General features: G+C 44.6%; 1 protein-coding gene across 1 annotated transcript in view; it reads right to left on the reverse strand.

The window, feature by feature from the left end:
- STAB1 (stabilin 1) overlaps positions 1 to 17,938 on the reverse strand; it is a 62,649-nt gene extending 44,711 nt beyond the window's left edge. Inside the window, 12 exon segments of the mRNA XM_072875851.1 lie at positions 1,424 to 1,557; positions 1,770 to 1,966; positions 2,710 to 2,826; positions 3,284 to 3,379; positions 4,287 to 4,356; positions 5,466 to 5,551; positions 6,784 to 6,899; positions 8,391 to 8,527; positions 16,588 to 16,740; positions 17,807 to 17,874; positions 17,877 to 17,919; positions 17,921 to 17,938. Coding sequence (XP_072731952.1) covers positions 1,424 to 1,557; positions 1,770 to 1,966; positions 2,710 to 2,826; positions 3,284 to 3,379; positions 4,287 to 4,356; positions 5,466 to 5,551; positions 6,784 to 6,899; positions 8,391 to 8,527; positions 16,588 to 16,740; positions 17,807 to 17,874; positions 17,877 to 17,919; positions 17,921 to 17,938 — 1,235 coding nt within the window.
- Between the last annotated feature and the right edge of the window lie 1,232 nt (positions 17,939 to 19,170).

Raw genomic sequence — 19,170 nt, forward strand, 5'->3', positions numbered from 1 at the left:
TAGGAACTTCTGCCTAAACTAAGTGACAGGAAAAAAGATGCACACTTCTGGAGTGCAAGCAAATTTGGACCTACCCAAAGAGAATGAAGATGCTTTCTCAGATACAATCAACATAAGGATTGTCTGCTCTAGAGTTCAGGGTACAGATAGCCACAATATATTTATCGACACCTTTCTAACTAGATATTCAGTCAGTACCAGTCAATAAAGCACCTGACAATTTGAGGTAATGTATAAAAACCACAGGCTAAGTGAAAATCTAGCAAACAGCTCCTATGTGACCCCTCAGCTTCAGTGAGAAGTGCCAGCTCAACCACATCAGTTAGCTATGGTTCGTCTTAGACTTAATGAGGGCCCCAGACAGGCTAATGACTTTTCCAGAAAAGCTTATCTACATGTGAAAATCTCCGTCCTGATTCACACGGATTTATAGTCATTACTCAGAGACTACTTAAGATTACTGGCTGATAACCATGTTTTTTTCCCGTTTGGGTTTTGTCCAAGTATCAGCTCTGCTCTTTCTGTTTCAGGGATGCAAAGACATGTGACACAGGGGAGGAATTTGACATTACTCCAGCCTCCCAGGGCTGAGTGCCAGCTGCTGGGGAACAGATATACTAAGGCAGGGACTGTGCTGGACATTGTGTCCTGCACTTTGCTAGCATATCTTCAGAAAGGGAAGCCACTGTGTTTCAGTTCTGGGCTGGAGCACACAATGAGCAGGTGGATGCTAACAGTTTTAGCAGCACTGGAGAAGGAAGGGTCAAGGAGATGGGATTGCTCTTTCCCTCTTCAGTCTCTCAGAGAAGCTTCATCTTTTCTTGGTAACACACAAAATCCCTGGTGAAGCTTTCTCTGGTGTTTGGGAGGCCATTATGCAAAAATGATCCTAGATCTGGCAATGTTTCCCATTTAAGGGGTATCAACTTCTAGGTGTTTTGCTCCAGAGGACTAAATGAGGTCTGGTGTTTCTTCCCTCAACTTCGCCCTTCCCTGTCAATCTGCAACTCTAATTAATTTCTTGCTTACAGGCCTGAGTGGGAGGAGGCTTAGCCCTCAGAATCAAATGTGGGCAAATGTGAGCAAACAAGAGTCACACACTTCCCTTGTAATGATTGATTATTAACTGATAATACCCTATTACTACCACCACCAACTTGGGGAGCTACATCTCCACCTCTCAGAAGACTCTGCTGCCCCAGATTTAAAGCATCTCGTGACCCACATGCCAAAATTTACAATGGCTGATGTAAAACTCTTTACTTTCAATAGGCTTGGTACAAACCGGCTCTTCTCAAAAGGTCACTCTGGCCCATTCTCCTCAGTTAGCTCTCAGTTTCTTCAAAATTCAGCTCATCCAAACTCAGTTTCCATTCTAGCTGCAGAATAAGCTTCTTTAATAGCAATCTTTAAGCTGGCTTACCTAGGATTCCCCTGGGAATTAATTTCACACGTGGAAGTCACATCGCAAAAATACTGCCGGCAATCGTTGGGAAATACAGAACACTTGGACAAAGGAGTTCTCCTACTCATCCCAGGCTTGCAAACACAAGATGCCTAAGGGAAGGCAACACAGTCATTACAGAGCTGCATTAATCATCTTTTACCCAATAAGTTACTCTACAAAAGAGCTGTTTGGTTTCCCTTTGCAAAATGTAAGGTGAGGAGAGCAGATCTGACCAACACAATGGTGAACTCATTTGAAGAACTTCTCACCTGGCCATTTTTCAGACCCTTACAGGTTGCTGACATGCTGTTATTGCCCTTACCTCTCCTGGACGTCTGTAAACACAAATTGTAGAGTTTTCTGGGCAGCCTCCATTGCTGTCAACACAAGGGTTTATGGGCTGGCAAATCTTCCCATCTCCTTGAAATCCTTCTTTGCAGGTACATTGATACTTTTGTGGTCCAAGAACCTTACACACAGCAAGTGGGGAGCATGGAGAAGCAGCACAAGGATCCTGAGCTGCAATTAAAGAGATGAGAGGTAGGAGTAACTGAGTTTCTGTTTTCAAAATAGCACTTACTGCAGCACTGCAGAATGCAAAAGGCCTGAAAAGAATGGAGTATAAGGAATTCATACTATTAAACTTCTAAACTTTCCCGGGAAAATAGAATAATTTCAGACAGCAGACATTTTGGGTTTTTTAATCTGAGGAATTTGGATGACACATTCTTCTTGTTACTTCAGTAACAGAAGTGTGAGTGACAGAGGATGGTTTGATTTACTTCTGAATTTCCATCGTATTTGAGGAAACTGCAGTTTAGTCAGCAAAAACTGCAAAATGCCAGTGAAAATAGAGCTATCCATAGCTAGCTAACCACATGCATCTTATTGACTTTCTTTTAACAAAACCAATTCACAAACTTAAATTTGAAATCAGTGAAGAAATCCTCCAATTACACACCTTACTATTTCAACTGGTACAGACTCACCGATATCCCATTGTCACGGTTAGTCAGTACATACTTACAAGCGAGTGCTGGATAGAACCTGCAACTCTAATTCATTTCTTGCTTTCAGGACCAAGTGAGAGGAGAGCCAAAAACTTTGCTCTTAATCTTAAAGGGATCCCTAAAAAGCAGGTTCTTAAACCTCTGCAGGGAAGTAGGCATTGTATTCACAGTGATCAAATTCATCCGGAGAGACCAGTGCAATAAGATTTTTCCAAACAGGGGACCATTTAGGGTCACAGAGAAGTTTCTCACCTTGGCAAGTGCTCCCACTTTTTCTGTAGCCCAGCTTGCAGTCACACATCACTGTCCCATCCCTTACCACACATTCGCTGTTGGCCTCGCATGTCACGCCTTTGCAAAGGGGAAGCTCTGGAATCACACAGCAAAGAGAGTTTCCCTTTGAGCATGCAGGACATTGCTGGAAGGTACAACTTACCTTACAAAATATCTGGAAATGAAGGCAAATGTGGTTTCCAGAGGCCCCAAGCTGGCACAAAAGCCAGAGGATATAAGCAGTGCTGATACCGCTAAACCACTGGCAGCCTAGGTAGTCAGGTCCCACAAGGCTTAGAGAGAAGAAAGGATCTATCTGGTTTCCAGAGCCAGAACAGAGGCACAAAGAGATGGTACCTCTTGGCCACTGTCACAGAGTGGGGAGCAGACCCCAGCTTTTCCCTCTGTCTAGATCTCCAGTGTTCAGATCATCTTCCCTCTACATTCCCAAGCTATTCATTGCCCCCCAGCTCCTTTTGGGACACATGCATCCAAGCCCATATCATACTTTAGCTCTAACAAACAGCCCCTCTGCAGCTGCCAATGTATTTACCTTGGTCACACCTGGGGCCAGTGTAGCCTCCATAGCACGTGCAGCTTCCATTCCCAGCGACACCGCTGTTGCATTTCCCGTGCACACAGTCACACACTGCAAGGAAAGTCGAGACAAACTGACCTTCAGCTACAAGGCAGTGCACAGGGCTCCAGACATACATTGGCCAACTGCCCTGGGACTTGGCACCCTGATTTCCCACCAAAAATCCAGAGCAAATGTAGCCCCTTTTAAAAATAGGCCATGCCAGTCAGAGCTTACAGAGGGCAAACTGCAAGTCCTGGACTCAAGAAGACAAAGTACTGCCCTGTAAGAGCAGCCTTGAATGCAAGATCTAGACCATCTCTTCAGGCACGTGTTTTAACTTCCCACTCCTCTAAGTCTCCTGAAGCCAGTGTGGAAGGAGGCAGTGTTATGAGAGCCTACCACATCTGTGATCCCAGCACCGGTGTCGTTGGGTGAGCACAACCACCAACATCACACTTCTATCTCACCTGGGTGGATACAAGGGAACCAGGAGCTGGATGAAAAGGGCTCCTTTAACAGCCAGGCTGCCCTGGTCATAAATCGCTTCCAAAAATGCCATACATACAGCACCGTGTGTATTAATTTTGTAGGGAGGGCAACAAGGAAGAAGCTGGGAGACAAGTGGGGCAGTTACAGGAGTCTGGAAAACAGTTGGGAAGTGAGTGTGGGTCACTTCAGGGACGTAGGTAACAGCCTGCCTAAAAACAGAGAGGAAACTGGGATAGCCCTGCTAAGGGGGGAGAGAGATTTACAATAGGAAAAATGGACTGATTGAGTGAAAGACTGAGAATCATTTGTCTAATGGGACAGAGGAGAAGGGCACAAGGACAAAATGCCAAGACACCTGCTATTGAACACTGCCAGCTGGCATCCTCTCCTCCTTTCCAGCAGCCTCTCCTCACTGCAGCACCCCTCTCCTCCTCGCTTGCTCTCAGTTATTTTTTGTGGAGGTTTCACTTGAATTACTCATTCTTACCTGACTGACAGTCTGGGCCAAAACGATTTTCATCTCGACAATTCTGGCAGGCAAAACCACTGTATTGCTCCTAGAAGGGCCCCAAAATGTCCCAGATGTTATTTCTCTGTATCATTGCATTGTTACACACATTGTTATAGTTCAAAGTTTCTCCCCATTTCTGATTTTCTGTGACAGCTGAAGCAATACAGTGAAGAAAATGAAACCGTTCAGTACTCTGGTAGTATTAACCAGCCCCCATGGCAAAGAAGATCACAGTGTAAGCTGACACAGAGAGGGCATGCAAAATGCCAGCAAAACTCTGGTGGGCATTGAGGAAACAATGTCCTGATCACAAACAGACAGGAATGTATCAGCTGGCTTCTGATATCTCTCTGAAAAAGGAATTTGGAATTCACTAATGCCAGTGGGACTTTTGACACTGATTTTACAGGGCTTGGGGACCTTCAGCATGTATTTTAATTGATATAAGGTGTCTTTGAGTTAAATCCAAAATCAACTTTTCTCAAAGCAGGGCCCAAGAGGTAGTATTTTAGCTCACAATGCTATTAATTAAGGATGCTGTAAAAACATACAGTTCATAAGAGAAAGTTTCAAGTCTGACACTGATCCATTAAGCTAAAAATTTTAAGCTAAAACACTGCTCTATATGATTCAAATGTGCAGGAATTGTTTATGCTTTTGTTGTACTAAGTCTGGAGCTCTAAATAAAAAAATAAACATCTGTCCTAAATTCTCCTTCAGGAGAATTCTGAATTCTAAATTCTCCTTCAGGCAGGAAGGATCTGCCTGCCAAGGTGCAGGACCAATTCATATGGGAAGTATATCATCCAAGGCTGGAAAAGGTGCAGCTCATTAAGAGCCAAGTATCTCAGGGCTTCTGGCAGCCACAGACAGATACTGACTATTTCAACTGATCAGAGGGTTAAATTCATGCAATTCTTTCTTCATTTCTCCCTAGAGATCCTTCCCGACTCCATACCCTCACCAACAGTGTCTTAGTGCTATTGCAGACCACACCAGCCCTCCAGGAAAACCACAGACACTGATGCTGGAATGAAAGAAGCTGCTCATGACCTTCCAGGCAGAAGGGCAGCCTTCATCCAAAGCATCTGCACAGATGCTATACAACTCCCTCTGACAAAAGCACATCACCCTCAGAATAAATTGTGCACTGACCTTGCAGATGCAGGTCCCATTTTGCTGCATACCATCCAAGCATGTCCCATGGCCATTGCAGGGATTTTGAGAGCCACCAGGACACTCTAGCAGGCAAGAGACAGGCCAGACAAGATTAGATTGAACAACCAGCACCATATCCTCCTTTCCATCTCCTCTTCCCCCAGGCGTTCCAGCTGTGCAAAATCAATGGCCTCTTCACCAGCAAAGTCCCTGCCTGCTTATCCAATACACCTAACACTGGCCCAGAGTTGGTGAATATGGTCAGGAGTAGCAGCAAGGAGCAATTTGGCAAAGGCAAAAAGGCAAAGGCAAAAAAAAAGGCAAATCTAAAAAAAGCCTTTTATTAAAAGCCTAAGGAAAAGTCCCAATGGGCCATAACTAACTACATTTCAGCAAAGGCACTGAAACATGTTTTGAAGTTGAGCCACTCCTGCTAGCATCAGCAAGAGGTGGTATCAAACATCTGAGGGCAGTTGTGAAACTCAGGACAGACAGGAGCCTGCTTTGCAAAGATACTGAGCATTTTCAGCTTTCCCTGACTTTGTGAAGAGCTGGGAATGTGCTCAGACAAACATAGTCCACAAATCTTTGGAGTGGGGTACCTCCAAATTCTGGGGACTATTTCTGAAAGTTTTAGACATGCGATTCGTCTGATGAAGCCAACTGCTTATTCAAACCACTTCTGTGTGAGAACAGGCTCAAGCTCTCAAATGAGCTCCCATTTTCTGCAGGGCTGGAGAGTGTCTTTCCATATTCCAGCAATCAGTCAATCATATGAGAAATGTTTAGCTTAGTAGGTCTTGCTTTTGGATTTTTGAGACAAGACAAAACAAATTCTCTTACTTGACACTGAGTGGGAGCTTTGGGATGGTTATTTTCACCTTGGGTTGGAATTGCTAAGTATTTTCTGTGGCTGAATGGCTGACTAACTCCAGACTATACAGGAGCACACATGGCACATGCACTGCAGACTAGAGGGACATCAGAAAGAAATATCTTCCTCTTCCTTTGGAAACTTTCTTAAAGAGGAACAAAAACATCCCTTTCCAAAAGCTTATTTTTAAAGAAGAGACAAAAGGAAGTTCCACCAAAGGAGGTTATGTTATGTGTTAAATATAAGAGGTTTCAGCTCATCTGAAGCAAAGAGATTCCTTCCCCATTATATTCTGAACCTCCCAGATAGATAACAGAGACCTTGTGAGTGTTCGAGGAATAACGAAAATTAATCACTTCAATGCATATTTAATGCCTCCTGTTAAAACTGGTTTGACTTATTCAACAGCTAGAGAGTGTTGTAAAAAGATGAAAAACTTACCGTAGCACTCCGTACCCCAGAATCCTGGGCAGCACTTTTTCTCCTCAATTTCCTTCTTACATATGTGATGGCACCCTGGCTGGGAAAGGGTATTTTCTCCTAACTTGACAGTGTATCTTAAAAAGAACATCCAAGATTCATGATTACAACACAAACATACCACACGCTTGTTGGAGGGTTTCTAAGCAATCACACTGCAGTGCACTGAACTCTGAATGGAAGGAAAGGCACTCATTTCCTTCACCACACATGCATGCAAGAGTTTGCACTTGGGTTATGTCTTCACTAAGTATGCCCATTGATTTAAGCCTCAAAGATTGGTTACAAGAAATCTGCCAGGGACTGGATATGAGACAGGACCCTGGGCAGTCTGAGGGCATCAGGACAGAAACCTTGGATGCTGGAGGGTTAGACAGCATAGAAACAAAGTTAGGATCTCCAGGGTGACTCAACACTAGACTTCACACTTGAATAACCTTGAAAGAACAAAGTCTCCTTGCAGGACGTGTCCCTTTCTGTCTTGCACTAAAGATTCCAGATTGGGATGCTGGAAATTTGGATTTAATAGCTGTGTTATACACATATTCTCTATGCAATCTTGGACAAACCCCTTAAATCCCCAAAAGAAGCATCTTCTTTTCAAGCCTTCATCCATCGCCTCTACACACAGGGTAAGCCCTTGATGGCAGTGTCTCTTGTTCTGCACGTATGCAGTACAGAACTATTCTTGGGTCTATCCAACCACCACCACAAGAGCAGATAACACTCAGAAAATCTGCATACACTCACATTATTCTTACACTTCATTTTATTTTTGGCACAACATCCTTCCCAAAAGGAACTTGGAAATTGTCTCAATAGCACTGCCGCTTTGGCTTCCATCTGACTCCTATGTGTGCCTGTGCAAAAACTGCTATAAACTGCAAAATTGTACAGCTATTTTTAAAGTATTTCGACAGAAGAGTGAATCACAGAAAACAGTAGACAATGGAGTTATATATTAACTGTTAACATTCACTACTGAATAGATACACAAACAATAATCTATAGTGTTTCATTTTTTAAAAACTTCCTGGTAAATTCAGTTTTCCTTCACCCTTTTCCTATTAGACCCAAGCTCAACAGAGTAAGAGCAAGGAACACATGAACAAGCAATTATCATAAAGCAAAATAGGAAGGTAAAAAGTTCAGAGGATTATTGCTGGAAGCTGGGAGGATATACAAGGGGGACTATCATTATATTATTTTCCTAATAATCCGCTATGGGACTCTGGGTCTGAAACAGGTTTCTGTGCTAGACAGACCTCTGTTAAGTTGCTACAGCAGGATTAGCAAACTCAGGCTGTTTAGGGCAAGTTAGAGCTAATTATCATGTAATTTGTTCTGTGTATGTAGAACCTTATGCCCAGCAAAAAGTCCATGGGATTTGCAAGGAGACAAAAGCAACAATAATAGGGGCCATAAATCCATTTTTACGCATCTGAAAACAAAATTCCTTGGATCTTTAGAGCTCAGAAAACACGTGTGCTCTCGTGAAGGCATAAACACTACTCCTTGCATAGCAGGGCTGCACCAAAACCTTAACACGGTTAGGAAATAGGCCTTACCTGCAATCCCTCACTCCTAATCCTTGGGTGGTCTTTAACCAGCCTCTTGGACACAACATTTTAGGCGCTGCAGCACAAGCAGTACATGCTGTATTCAAAGTAAACATCGTCTTGATATTGCATCGCATGGATTTTAACTTAAAAAGAAAACACAGAATGGAAATAAGCCCAAAATTAAATTGTTACCCTAGCCACTCATCTTGCCAACCTTTAATATTTTTATCAACATTGCACCATTCTTTAGATCCCACCGGGGAGGGCAGTGACCAGTGCAGCTGCTGGGAGGTACACCACACACTCATATGGGCTAAACCATCACGCCATGCTGCTACATGCCACTCTGCTTGGATCTCAGCTAGAAGGCAATAGGGCAGATCACAGCTATCTTATCTTTCCCCTATGCCTCACAGCAAAAATTCTAACCATTTCTAAAATAATCATAACCGTGCACTGTTAATTTAAACTGATCTTTTGCAAACATGTGGTAATGGTATGTGAGGACAAGCCCTAAATTAATAACCCTTGCCAGAGACACTGAATTAAGACGCAACACAGCATTTCTGTTTTCCATGCCATTGATACAATCCAGTTCACTGGTGGTTTCATTGCTGTTTCACGGGTCTGAAGAACTGAATGCGTTACTTCAGTTTATTTCCCAGAGCCCAGGAGCTGCTCACACAAATATTTCTCATGGCCATTTTCTTTGAGAAGGTGTGGGGGGCAGGGGGGTGGATTAAAAAGAAAGGTGCTCTGCACCACACTGACCATTTGCATGGCCCCTGATGCTTTGACCCTAGGTAAGAAGGACCCCATACACACTGGCAAGAAGATCCAGTAGGAGACTTGGATAATTCACATGGCTGGTGATAAATTCAGCACAAGTCCTTCCACCTAACCAGAATAACTTCAGGGGTTCAGGCTTCCTCACAGGGCTCTTCTGTACCCCTGTACCCACCAACTTTGCTTCTCCAAATGAAACACAGCCAGAGCAGATGAAAAACATACAGTCTCAGAGCAAATAATCATCATCATATGCCAGCTTGTCATTAAAGCTAACGATTTTGCCCCAAAAGAGTTTCCTTGTATTCCTAAACTCCTGGAGTTGAGTTACTGCACAGAAACCTCATTGCTCATTTTAAAAAAAGACAACGTTTGTCACTGACGATGGCAGAGAAGAGCTGGGAGGCATGAGCTGTGTGTGCCCCAAAAGGTCACCGACTGGAAAAAAACCCCACACAGCTCACTTCAACTGTGCCTCTACAGGCACTGTATTTTCTAAAAATAAAAACATTAGATCAAATTTTGGGAGGTGGCCTTGATCTGGGATTTTAAAAGCCAAACCTGAACAATGCTGTTAATGCAGCAGCTCTCCTGTGCCCAGAACTCCCTGGTTTCGATTCCCATCAGCAATCTCAGCTTTGCTTCCTCTGAACTTAAGCCCAAACGTATACATTTGCCTCAAGGCAAGGGAGGAAGCCCATGGCTTCCCATCAGTTACCAACAGCTCAGGAAGGACCTCCCAGATGATAACCAGCAGACCCTGTCAGGAAAACCTCCTGAGAGATAACCCTCAAGTCCCAGGTCTGCAGGGACATCTTCCTGGAATGGTTTCCTGACTCACACTCATGTTCTCTCTGCCTGGAGCTGTTGAGCTTTTTCTCATCTTAGAATCATAGAATTGTTTAGATTGGAAAAGACCTTTAAGATCATCAACCATTAACCTAGCACTGCTAAGTCCACCACTAAACCATGTCCCTAAGCACCACATCTACACATCTTTTAAATACCTCCAGGGATGGTGACTCAACCACTTCCCTGGGCAGCCTGTTCCAATGCTTGACAACCCTTTCGGTGAAGAAATTTTTCCTAATGTCCAATCTAAACCTCCCCTGGCACAACTTGAGGCCATTTCCTCTCGTCCTATTGCTTGTTACTTGGGAGAAGAGACTGACCCCCACCTCTCTACAACCTCCTTTCATGTAGTTGTAGAGCGATAAGGTCTCCCCTCAGCCTCCTTTTCTCCAGGCTGAACAACCCCAGGTCCCTCAGCTGCTCCCCATCAGCCTTGTGCTCCAGACCCTTCCCCAGCTCCGTTGCCCTTCTCTGGACACGCTCCAGCCCCTCAATGTCTCTCTTGTAGTGAGGGGCCCAACGCTGAACACAGTATTCGAGGTGCGGCCTCACCAGTGCTGAGTACAGGGGCACGATCACTGCCCTAGTCCTGCTGGCCACACTATTTCTGGTACAAGCCAGGATGCCATTGGCTTTCTTGGCCACCTGGGCACACTGCTGGCTCATATTCAGGCGGCTGTCAATGAGCACCCCCAGGTCCTTCTCTGCCAAGCAGCTTTCCAGCCACTCTTCCCCAAGCCTGTAGCGTTGCATGGGGTTGCTGTGACCCAAGTGCAGGACCTTGCACTGAGCCTTGTTGAACCTCATACAGTTGGCCTTGGCCCATCGATCCAGTCTGTCCAGGTCCCTCTGCAGAGCCTTCCTCCCCTCAAGCAGATCAACACTCCCACACAACTTGGTGTCATCTGCAAACTTACTGAGGGTGTACTCGATCCCCTCTCCCAGATCACTCATAAAGGTATTAAACAGAACTGGTCCCAACACCGAGCCCTGGGGAACACCACTTGTGACCGGCTGCCAACTGGATTTAACTCCATTCACCACCACTCTTTGGCACTGGCCAGCCAGCCAGTTCTTTACCCAGCGAAGAGTACACCCGTCCCAGCCATGAGCAGCCAGTTTCTCCAGGAGAATGCTGTGGGAAACCGTGTCAAAGGCTTTACTGAAGTCTAGATAGAGAACATCCACAGCCTTCCCCTCATCCACTAAGCAGGTCACCTTGTTGTAGAAGGAGATCAGGTTAGTCAAGCAGGACCTGACTTTCCTAAACCCATGCTGGCTGGGCTTGATCATCTGTACATGGGTTGTCCTGTACATGCCATGTGATGGCACTAAGGATGATCTGCTCCATCAGCTTCCCCGGCACCAAGGTCAGGCTGACAGGCCTGTAGTTCCCCAGGTCCTCCTTCCAGCCCTTCTTGAAGATGGGCATCACATTTGCTAACCTCCAGTCAACTGGGATCTCCCCAGTGAGCCAGGACTGCTGGTAAATGATGGAAAGTGGCTTGGTGAGCACTTCTGCCAGCTCCCTCAGTACCCTTGGGTGGATCCCATCTGGCCCCATAGACTTGTGTGTGTCTAAGTGGTGTAGCAGGTCGCTAACCATTTCCCCTTGGATTATGGGGGCTCCATTCTGCTCCCCAGCCCTGTCTTCCAGCTCAGGGGGCTGGGTACCTGGAGAACAACTGGTCTTATTATTAAAGACTGAGGCAAAGAAGGCATTAAGTACCTCAGCCTTTTCCTCATCCTTTGTCACTGTGTTTCCTTCCACATCCAATAAAGGATGGAGATTCTCCTTAGCCCTCCTTTTGTTGCTAATGTATGTATAGAAACATTTTTAATTGTCTTTTACAGCAGTAGCCAGATTAAGTTCTAGTTGGGCTTTGGCCCTTCTAATTTTTTCCCTGCATAACCTCATGACATCCTTGTAGTCCTCCTGAGTTGCCTGCCCCTTCTTCCAAACGTCATAAACTCTCCTTTTTTTCCTGAGTTCCAGCCAAAGCTCTCTATTCAGCCAGGCTGGTCTTCTTCCTCACCGGCTCATTTTTCAGCACCTGGGGATGGTCTGCTCCTGTGCCTTTAAGATTTCCTTCTTGAAGAATGCCCAGCCTTCCTGGACTCCTTTGCCCTTCAGGACTGCCTCCCAAGGGACTCTGTCAACCAGGCTCCTAAACAGGCCAAAGTCTGCCCTCCGAAAATCCAAGGTAGCAGTTCTGCTGACCCCCCTCTTTACTTCTCCGAGAATTGAAAACTCGATCATTTTGTGACTGCTATGCCCAAGACAACCTCCAACCACCACATCACCCACAAGTCCTTCTCTGTTCGCAAACAACTTCATGGATCTTCACGGATCCATCTTCTGCAGCCATCCATGCAGGAATGCTGCCCAATGAAGAAAGTGATTCCTTTGCCTGTGATGGCCCCTCACATAGATATTAATTTCTAGTTGTGCATCTGGGGTTTTCCTTACCGTACAGTAACCTCCACTTCCTTTGGTGGCAGAATCCCCAAGGAACCTGTTATGTCAGGGACTCTCTTCCTTGTGTTACAAGCAGCTCAAAATGAATCTGAGAACCACCAAATCCACCTATCCATGTCCTGTGAGCACCAGCAGGACACTAAGCACCCAGTACTAAGCATCCAGCAGGACAGAGATCAGCTTTGCTGTTCCCTATATTTCCACTCCACTGGCACACAGTGCAGTCAGAGGAGATTTCCCCTTTTTCATGGAGCAAAACAGAAAAGACAGCCAATATGGATGGATAAACAAGGTGCTACCTCCAGAGTACTCTGTCTCAAAGCATCAGCAGTGCCATTGATGGCGTAGGGAAGAAGCCCGTCCAACCAGCTGATTCAAGTACAAATTAGGGCTCCAGATTAAAGCTGGGCTTTTGAAAGGAGCCATTTGAAGCCAGGCACCCGGTTCTGACAGAACGGTACATCTCCTGCCTTTCTAGTCCCATCAAATACCAGCTTTTACCTTCACTGAGACAATGCCTCAGAAAGAGGAATGGGAAGATGCCCAAGGAAGAAACACAGATGGATGCCTTCCCATGAGTTATGAAGTTAACGGTGTCAGAATTACCCCAGAAACCTATCAGGTGTCTGAGCCACCCTATCTGTATGAAAAAGACCACACAAACAGTAGAGCACAAAACACTAAATTAAAACTCTGAAAACTTCTATTTTATCTTTACTTCCAGGCATCAGGAGTTGGCTCTCAGACATAGTTGGGCCATTAAATGTGTTCTCTGTCATGGTGGTGGAGGAAGACGCCTTTATTCACACATTATTCCATTTTCCTTCTCTTTCCTTCATCAGTGTGGCTCCCTTTCTAAATGGAGATGGACACTGGGAGAGGAGAAGGGCTGTCACTCCTCCCTATTGGCATCTTTAATTACTTGCAAGCCTCTAAGACAAGACAGTTAATTGTGGAATCCCCCCACCCTACTTTCCTGGGACACTTCATGTGCTTTAGGCAGCTTTCCAGTAAGATCTTCCCCTTTTTATAAGGAAATATGCTTGTGTCAGCAGCAACAGGCAGGAGGAAAGAGGAAGAAAACAGCTGTGTGGAAAATAATAAAAAAAAAATATTTCCCTTCTTATCTGAGTGACAGAACTGATGAAGCAGTCATTTTCTGGAGTGTTTTGCTTCTTAGGAAGGCAGAAGAGGGAATCAAGGGACATAAATGCAACAGTTTCGATACTCAAATTTTGGAGAGGATGAAAGATAGACAGGAGCTGAGTCAGAGGTGGCTCCTGGGGCACAGCCTCATGGAAAACAATGATGCGCTGCTCCCTTGGGCTCATCTGTGACTGCTGTTTCTAAGTTTGAAGACAGCTGGAGAGGAAGCAGCAAGAGGGAACGTCTGCCCCTGCGACGCAGCAATGCTGCCTGGTGGGCTGAGAGTCCATGAGGTGCACAGTGGCTACAGCAGGGAAAGGAGGTGAAAGCAGTCACTGTTCTGATCAGACGACGTTGTGAGCCTGGACGGTATCGCACTTCAGGTACAAAGCAACAGAAAAGGAAGACTGGTGCTCTCAAACAGCTCCAAAATTAAAGGAGGCTTTTAAAGCAGAAGACATCTAGCTGTAGCCGAAAGAAGTTAAGAGCCAGGGTGCCTCTGTCCAAACTGAGCTCTGTCTTGCCAGGGCTGGACTGTGCTCTCTCCCTGCACTCAAACACATGCATGTGCATGAACAGCCACTGCCCTCTGTGCTTAGCTGAGACAGTTCTGAGCTTCTGGATGCTGCAGCGTTTCCTTCCCTCCTCTTACTCCGACATAGATGTCCCTTACTTCTCAAGTGCTCATGTTTCTCTTATTCCACCTCAAGAGAATAAGCTGGGGAGTTGCTTTTAAGGGCTAGTTTCATTCCCCGCATTTTCTCCCTTTATCTTTCCCTCCCAAACCGTAACATAAATCCTTCTGCAAGGCAAAATCTCAAGGAAGAAAGAAAAACACATTTGGACGTCAGTGTTTGGCTCAAACAATCCTGGGAGCCAGTTCGGGAAACACACATTATCTAATGAATCACCAAGTTTCCAGTGCATTTGCCCTTTACAAAACAGAGCTGTAGACACATGCTTGAGTCATTATAGGCATGTACCTCCCCAAGAAGTTCTCTTTAGCTGAACAGGCCAGCAGCTCCTGGACACACAGACCCTTCATATTTGTCCAAAGAAGACACTCTTCAGCACAAGGATGAACAATCAAGCTCAGAGATCACATAACACAAGATCTAGTGTTGCCCTGGGAGTTTCCCACCATCTCAGCTGCAGAGCACTGGAGGCACAGGGATGCAGAGAGCACTCCCCTCATTTCCCACCTGCAGCACAGCCTGGGACTGGCCTCCTCCCAGCAGAAAAACTTCCATGTTTCTCATATCTGCTGCATCTTCCTCAGCCCATACCAAGAGGTATACAAAAAACAAATCAGGCTAACAGATTTGCTGTCATGTTTGAGCCATCAAATCAGAGCGCTGAGGCAACATCACTGAAAAACAGCTAGCACAAAATCTCTTCTCTCTTGATGGAGAGCAAGGCAACGGAGGCCTCTTGTGGAATCACAGCACTTCTATTCCAATCAAATCCAATGGCCATCCTAAACTATCAGAGAAGACTTTGTTAGACCCTTGTTTTACCTTACCTCCCATTATGACCTTTCAAATGTTTATTTTCTTTCTCCAAAAAGAGGGAACTTTTTGGGGAAAAAACTCTAAAAGGGGGTTAATTTTCCTGGATTAAATAAACTGGTCCAGAGGTGATTCAAAACATTTCACTTCTCTGTGAGTGGGTACTCTTTACCTGGTATTTTAACTGTTTCACACCAAGCCAGACACCTCAGTGATTACAGAAATCTACACAGTGTCTCAAAGTCAAGAGACCAAAATTTCCACTTACACCAGCTGAAGATGTGAGCCCATGCCTCTGAACGCACTACTATACTGGAACCCATCTGCCTGGAACCCATGCTTCCAGACAAACAAAAAACACTAGTAGAGACACATCTTCAAATCATGCTTGTATTATCCTACAAGCCCACAGGTTCATGATGTTCTTACCTTATTTGCATGATTATTACTCATTTATGGCCCTTTTATGAAAGGGTCTATACCTTGGGTCTTCCACCCAAAGTTCTGACACTGAAGCACCTTTTCAGTGCTCTGGCTTTTTCTAAATTGAGTCTTTCAGACTCACACGCACCTTCCTTAGCACAGGTCTGTCCACTCCCCACAAGGCCCCTCTTTGTCAGTCAAAGCAAGACAAGCCTTCTAGAGCTCAGATCCCCAGGGAACAAGATTTCCAAATGCCTCACACAACTTCTGATTTTGTAAGCCAGTTCATTCCTCCAACAGCAGCACACATCAAGGGTGATGGCAGAAGACAATGTAGTACGAATTAGTGCGAATTCTAGCCTACAGAAAATGGGATGCCTCACCATGGAGCCTAGACCACAGATCTACAAAGGCAACATACATTATTCTAGATGCTGGTGCTAAACACAAGAATGGAGATAAAGGAAACAAAAGAAAATCAACAAAATCAAAACAAAACTGAAACAAAATGGAAAGTATTCCACACTCCTCACTGGGGAGCCGCTGGGAAATGTACTTGAAACAAAGGTATTTACCCAGTTACAAAGTAACAATTTGATGATATTTTAATTTTTTTTTAAGAAAATTCTCCTGGGAAACTTACGGACCTGTCCTGCCAGATGCTAAGCTCCCATCACATGTACTGAAAATAGCAGAAGACAGATGTCCAGTCCTTTCATATTGGTACTTTTGCATTCAGTGCTGACCATAAACACAAATTTAATCTGATCTAAAATTCAAGCAGCTCCCTTCAACCTTATTTTTAGCTCCTCAGTTTAGACTACACACATAGCCACCCATAAGCAGAGAAGATACCTTACAGTCCTGAAGTTTAATTATGGGTATTATTCTGTACCTAACTAAATGTAAATGAAAAGAGGAGTTTTGTGGTGGACTATTTCATAACAAGCCACCATCCAAATATGAAGAACCATTCAATGAACATTTAAGCAAAGACTCACAGACTTACCTTCTGACTCTGGCAGTCAGCTGTGGGAGTGAAGCATGCTGCTAAGAAGAAAAACAGCAACCCAGGAGGATGCATTTTCATACTTTTACAGGCAGGACCCTTTCCACAAAAGGGGTGGCGATAGAGGCTGCAATTTCTGTAAGATAAGACCGCCTACAAAGAATCAGATCCAAGACAAACCAGAGATTAAAAGTAAACAGGGAGAGAGCATGTTCACACTGTGCTCTTTGGCTGCAAAGCCTTCAGAAGTGGATCTGCTACTTCTAGCATTACGTCTGAATCAATACCACCTTTTTATTTCTTTCTATTCTTTTTTTAAATGCACGAGCAGAACTCCTTAGTAAAAGGTTTACTCAAAACAGGAACATCTACGGATTTCCTCTTACATATCAGTTCAAAACAGAAGGAAGGAAATCCTTAGTTTTCAACTAATTGGAACAAAAAGAGGTTAACTGTATGCTTAACTGAAGGCAAATCCAATGGGCAAACTTAAATACCATGAATTCATGAAGGGTAAGTTAATTTCCTTCTACCACTGATGTTAATACATCCACACCATCTCAAACAGAAGGTATCCTTTGCCTATCCCAAAGTATGCAAGAATAAAGCAATACAAGTGACATGCTGCACTTCAGAGCGATAATGTAAGCACATCCTATCAATCAATCAAGCACTTTGAGTAGGCTTTGATATTCATTTAAAATATTTGAGTTTCTCAGCAAGAAAAGCATCACATTTTTCAGGTGCTATGGCAGCAGTGGCAAAATACATCATTTTCCAAACACGCTGCTGACAGCTTGATGAATACAAGGAGCACTTCCATAGCACACAGAATAGGGAAGTCCCAAAATGGGATTAAAAAAATACATACTAGCCTGAGGTATGGTCTGCAATTGAATTTCTCCTTTTGAACATTACAAGCAACCAAGAATTGATTATCGACAGATTTTAGATGGACTTTGTGTCCCTACGTTGCCAAGAGAACCCACTGTACTGAGCAGTCTAAAGACTGCTTCTGTTAGTAACAAATCCTACTAAGCAGTGAGGTATCTTTTCATTTTTGAGCCATTAATACTACATGAAGGTGCCTAAATGAAACCAGGATAGGAAGCTACTCTTGTGTTTACATAAATGAGAGCATTAATATTTTTTTGCCCCCTGCATACACACAAAGATACATATGCTAACATATAAAGTATATAAGAACTGCTGTACTTACTAGTGCCGTTAATTGTGCTTTACCTCTTCCTCCATCCTACAGAGACAGCCAGCATGATGAACAGCACGCGCTATTATATATCCTGCACCAACAGGAAGCAGATAAGGCACACAGCCATCCACTGCAACCCATGTGAGAAGTACCAGCCCACAACTCAATCTGACGACTCAGCCTGCTTTCCCGTTACAGGACAACTGCAGCCCTGGGACCATCGCTGCCCGAGAGATGGCCACTTTGTCAAGGTCAGAGGGTTTGCACAGCTCTGGAAACCATTTGGTACCCTGCAGATCTGTGAAATGAGGCAGAGGCAACATAGCTCAGACCAGTTCTGGTGGGATGGCAAAGTTGCAAATGGACAGTGGGGACATTCTTGTAGAGGGGGACATTAGTATGGAAGCTGTACAACGCTTTCTTTACCTACAGTCATGGTATTAGACTGGCCATGTAAACAGAAGAATGAGACCGATTCTCTGCCCCATGCTACCTGTTAGGCACACACAGCTAAAACAGGCAGCCTAGAAGGATGTTGACTGCTTGTTGATGGATTTTCCAAGAGCTGGCTATATGACCTAGGGATTAAGTTGCCAGTACTGGGCCTCCACAGATAGCTGATAAGCTTTTAAGGTGAAAACAGCTTACCCTGAGGCACCTGAAGAGGCATGGGCATCTTTTAATGAATCTTCAGACCGTTTTCTAAATGGCTCAACACTGAAAATGGTACAGGGGAAAAAGGACACACAAAGACTAATTCCAAGGCTTGCCACTGCTGCTTATCATCACTGTATCTGACCTACTGCAAGGAAACTAGGAAGGGAAGGGAGAGAAAGGCTTGGTGAAATTCCTGTCTGAATTAAATAAATCAGATTCACAGCAACATCAAAAGGTTCACAGCCAGCTTCCTTATCTGACCGTACCTCATTTAAAGGCAAGCAATACAACAGCAATATACAGGCTAAAAATGCAAACACTTACTAGTGCCATTGTACAGCAGCAGAGCATAAACTGAAAAATCAAAAGGTCATCTGTCATCAGATGCTGCTTTCCTGATCAAGCGGCATAGGCAGCGTGTTTCACCCACTGCGTATGAACTGCCCTGAGAGAATGGGAACGAACTTTGCTGATCGCTACTGCTGGATCTGGAACACCAAAACCTGCATCAACTTTGGATCTGCGTGATTCCAGGAATCAGTAAGAAGCACCAACCGCCTCCAAATTAATTGGTGGCCAAGAGCCATTAATAATGCTCAGTGCACAGTGGAAAGATGCCAACATGCTTGCGGTGGCAGTCCTGTTGGCAGTATCACCAAAGATGGCAACGCCGGCATAGAAATAGCACAGGGAGCAGAACTCGGTGAAATAAACAC

This window comes from Ciconia boyciana, chromosome 11 (assembly GCF_034638445.1).
Source record: "Ciconia boyciana chromosome 11, ASM3463844v1, whole genome shotgun sequence".
NCBI classification, from domain to species: Eukaryota; Metazoa; Chordata; class Aves; order Ciconiiformes; family Ciconiidae; genus Ciconia; species Ciconia boyciana.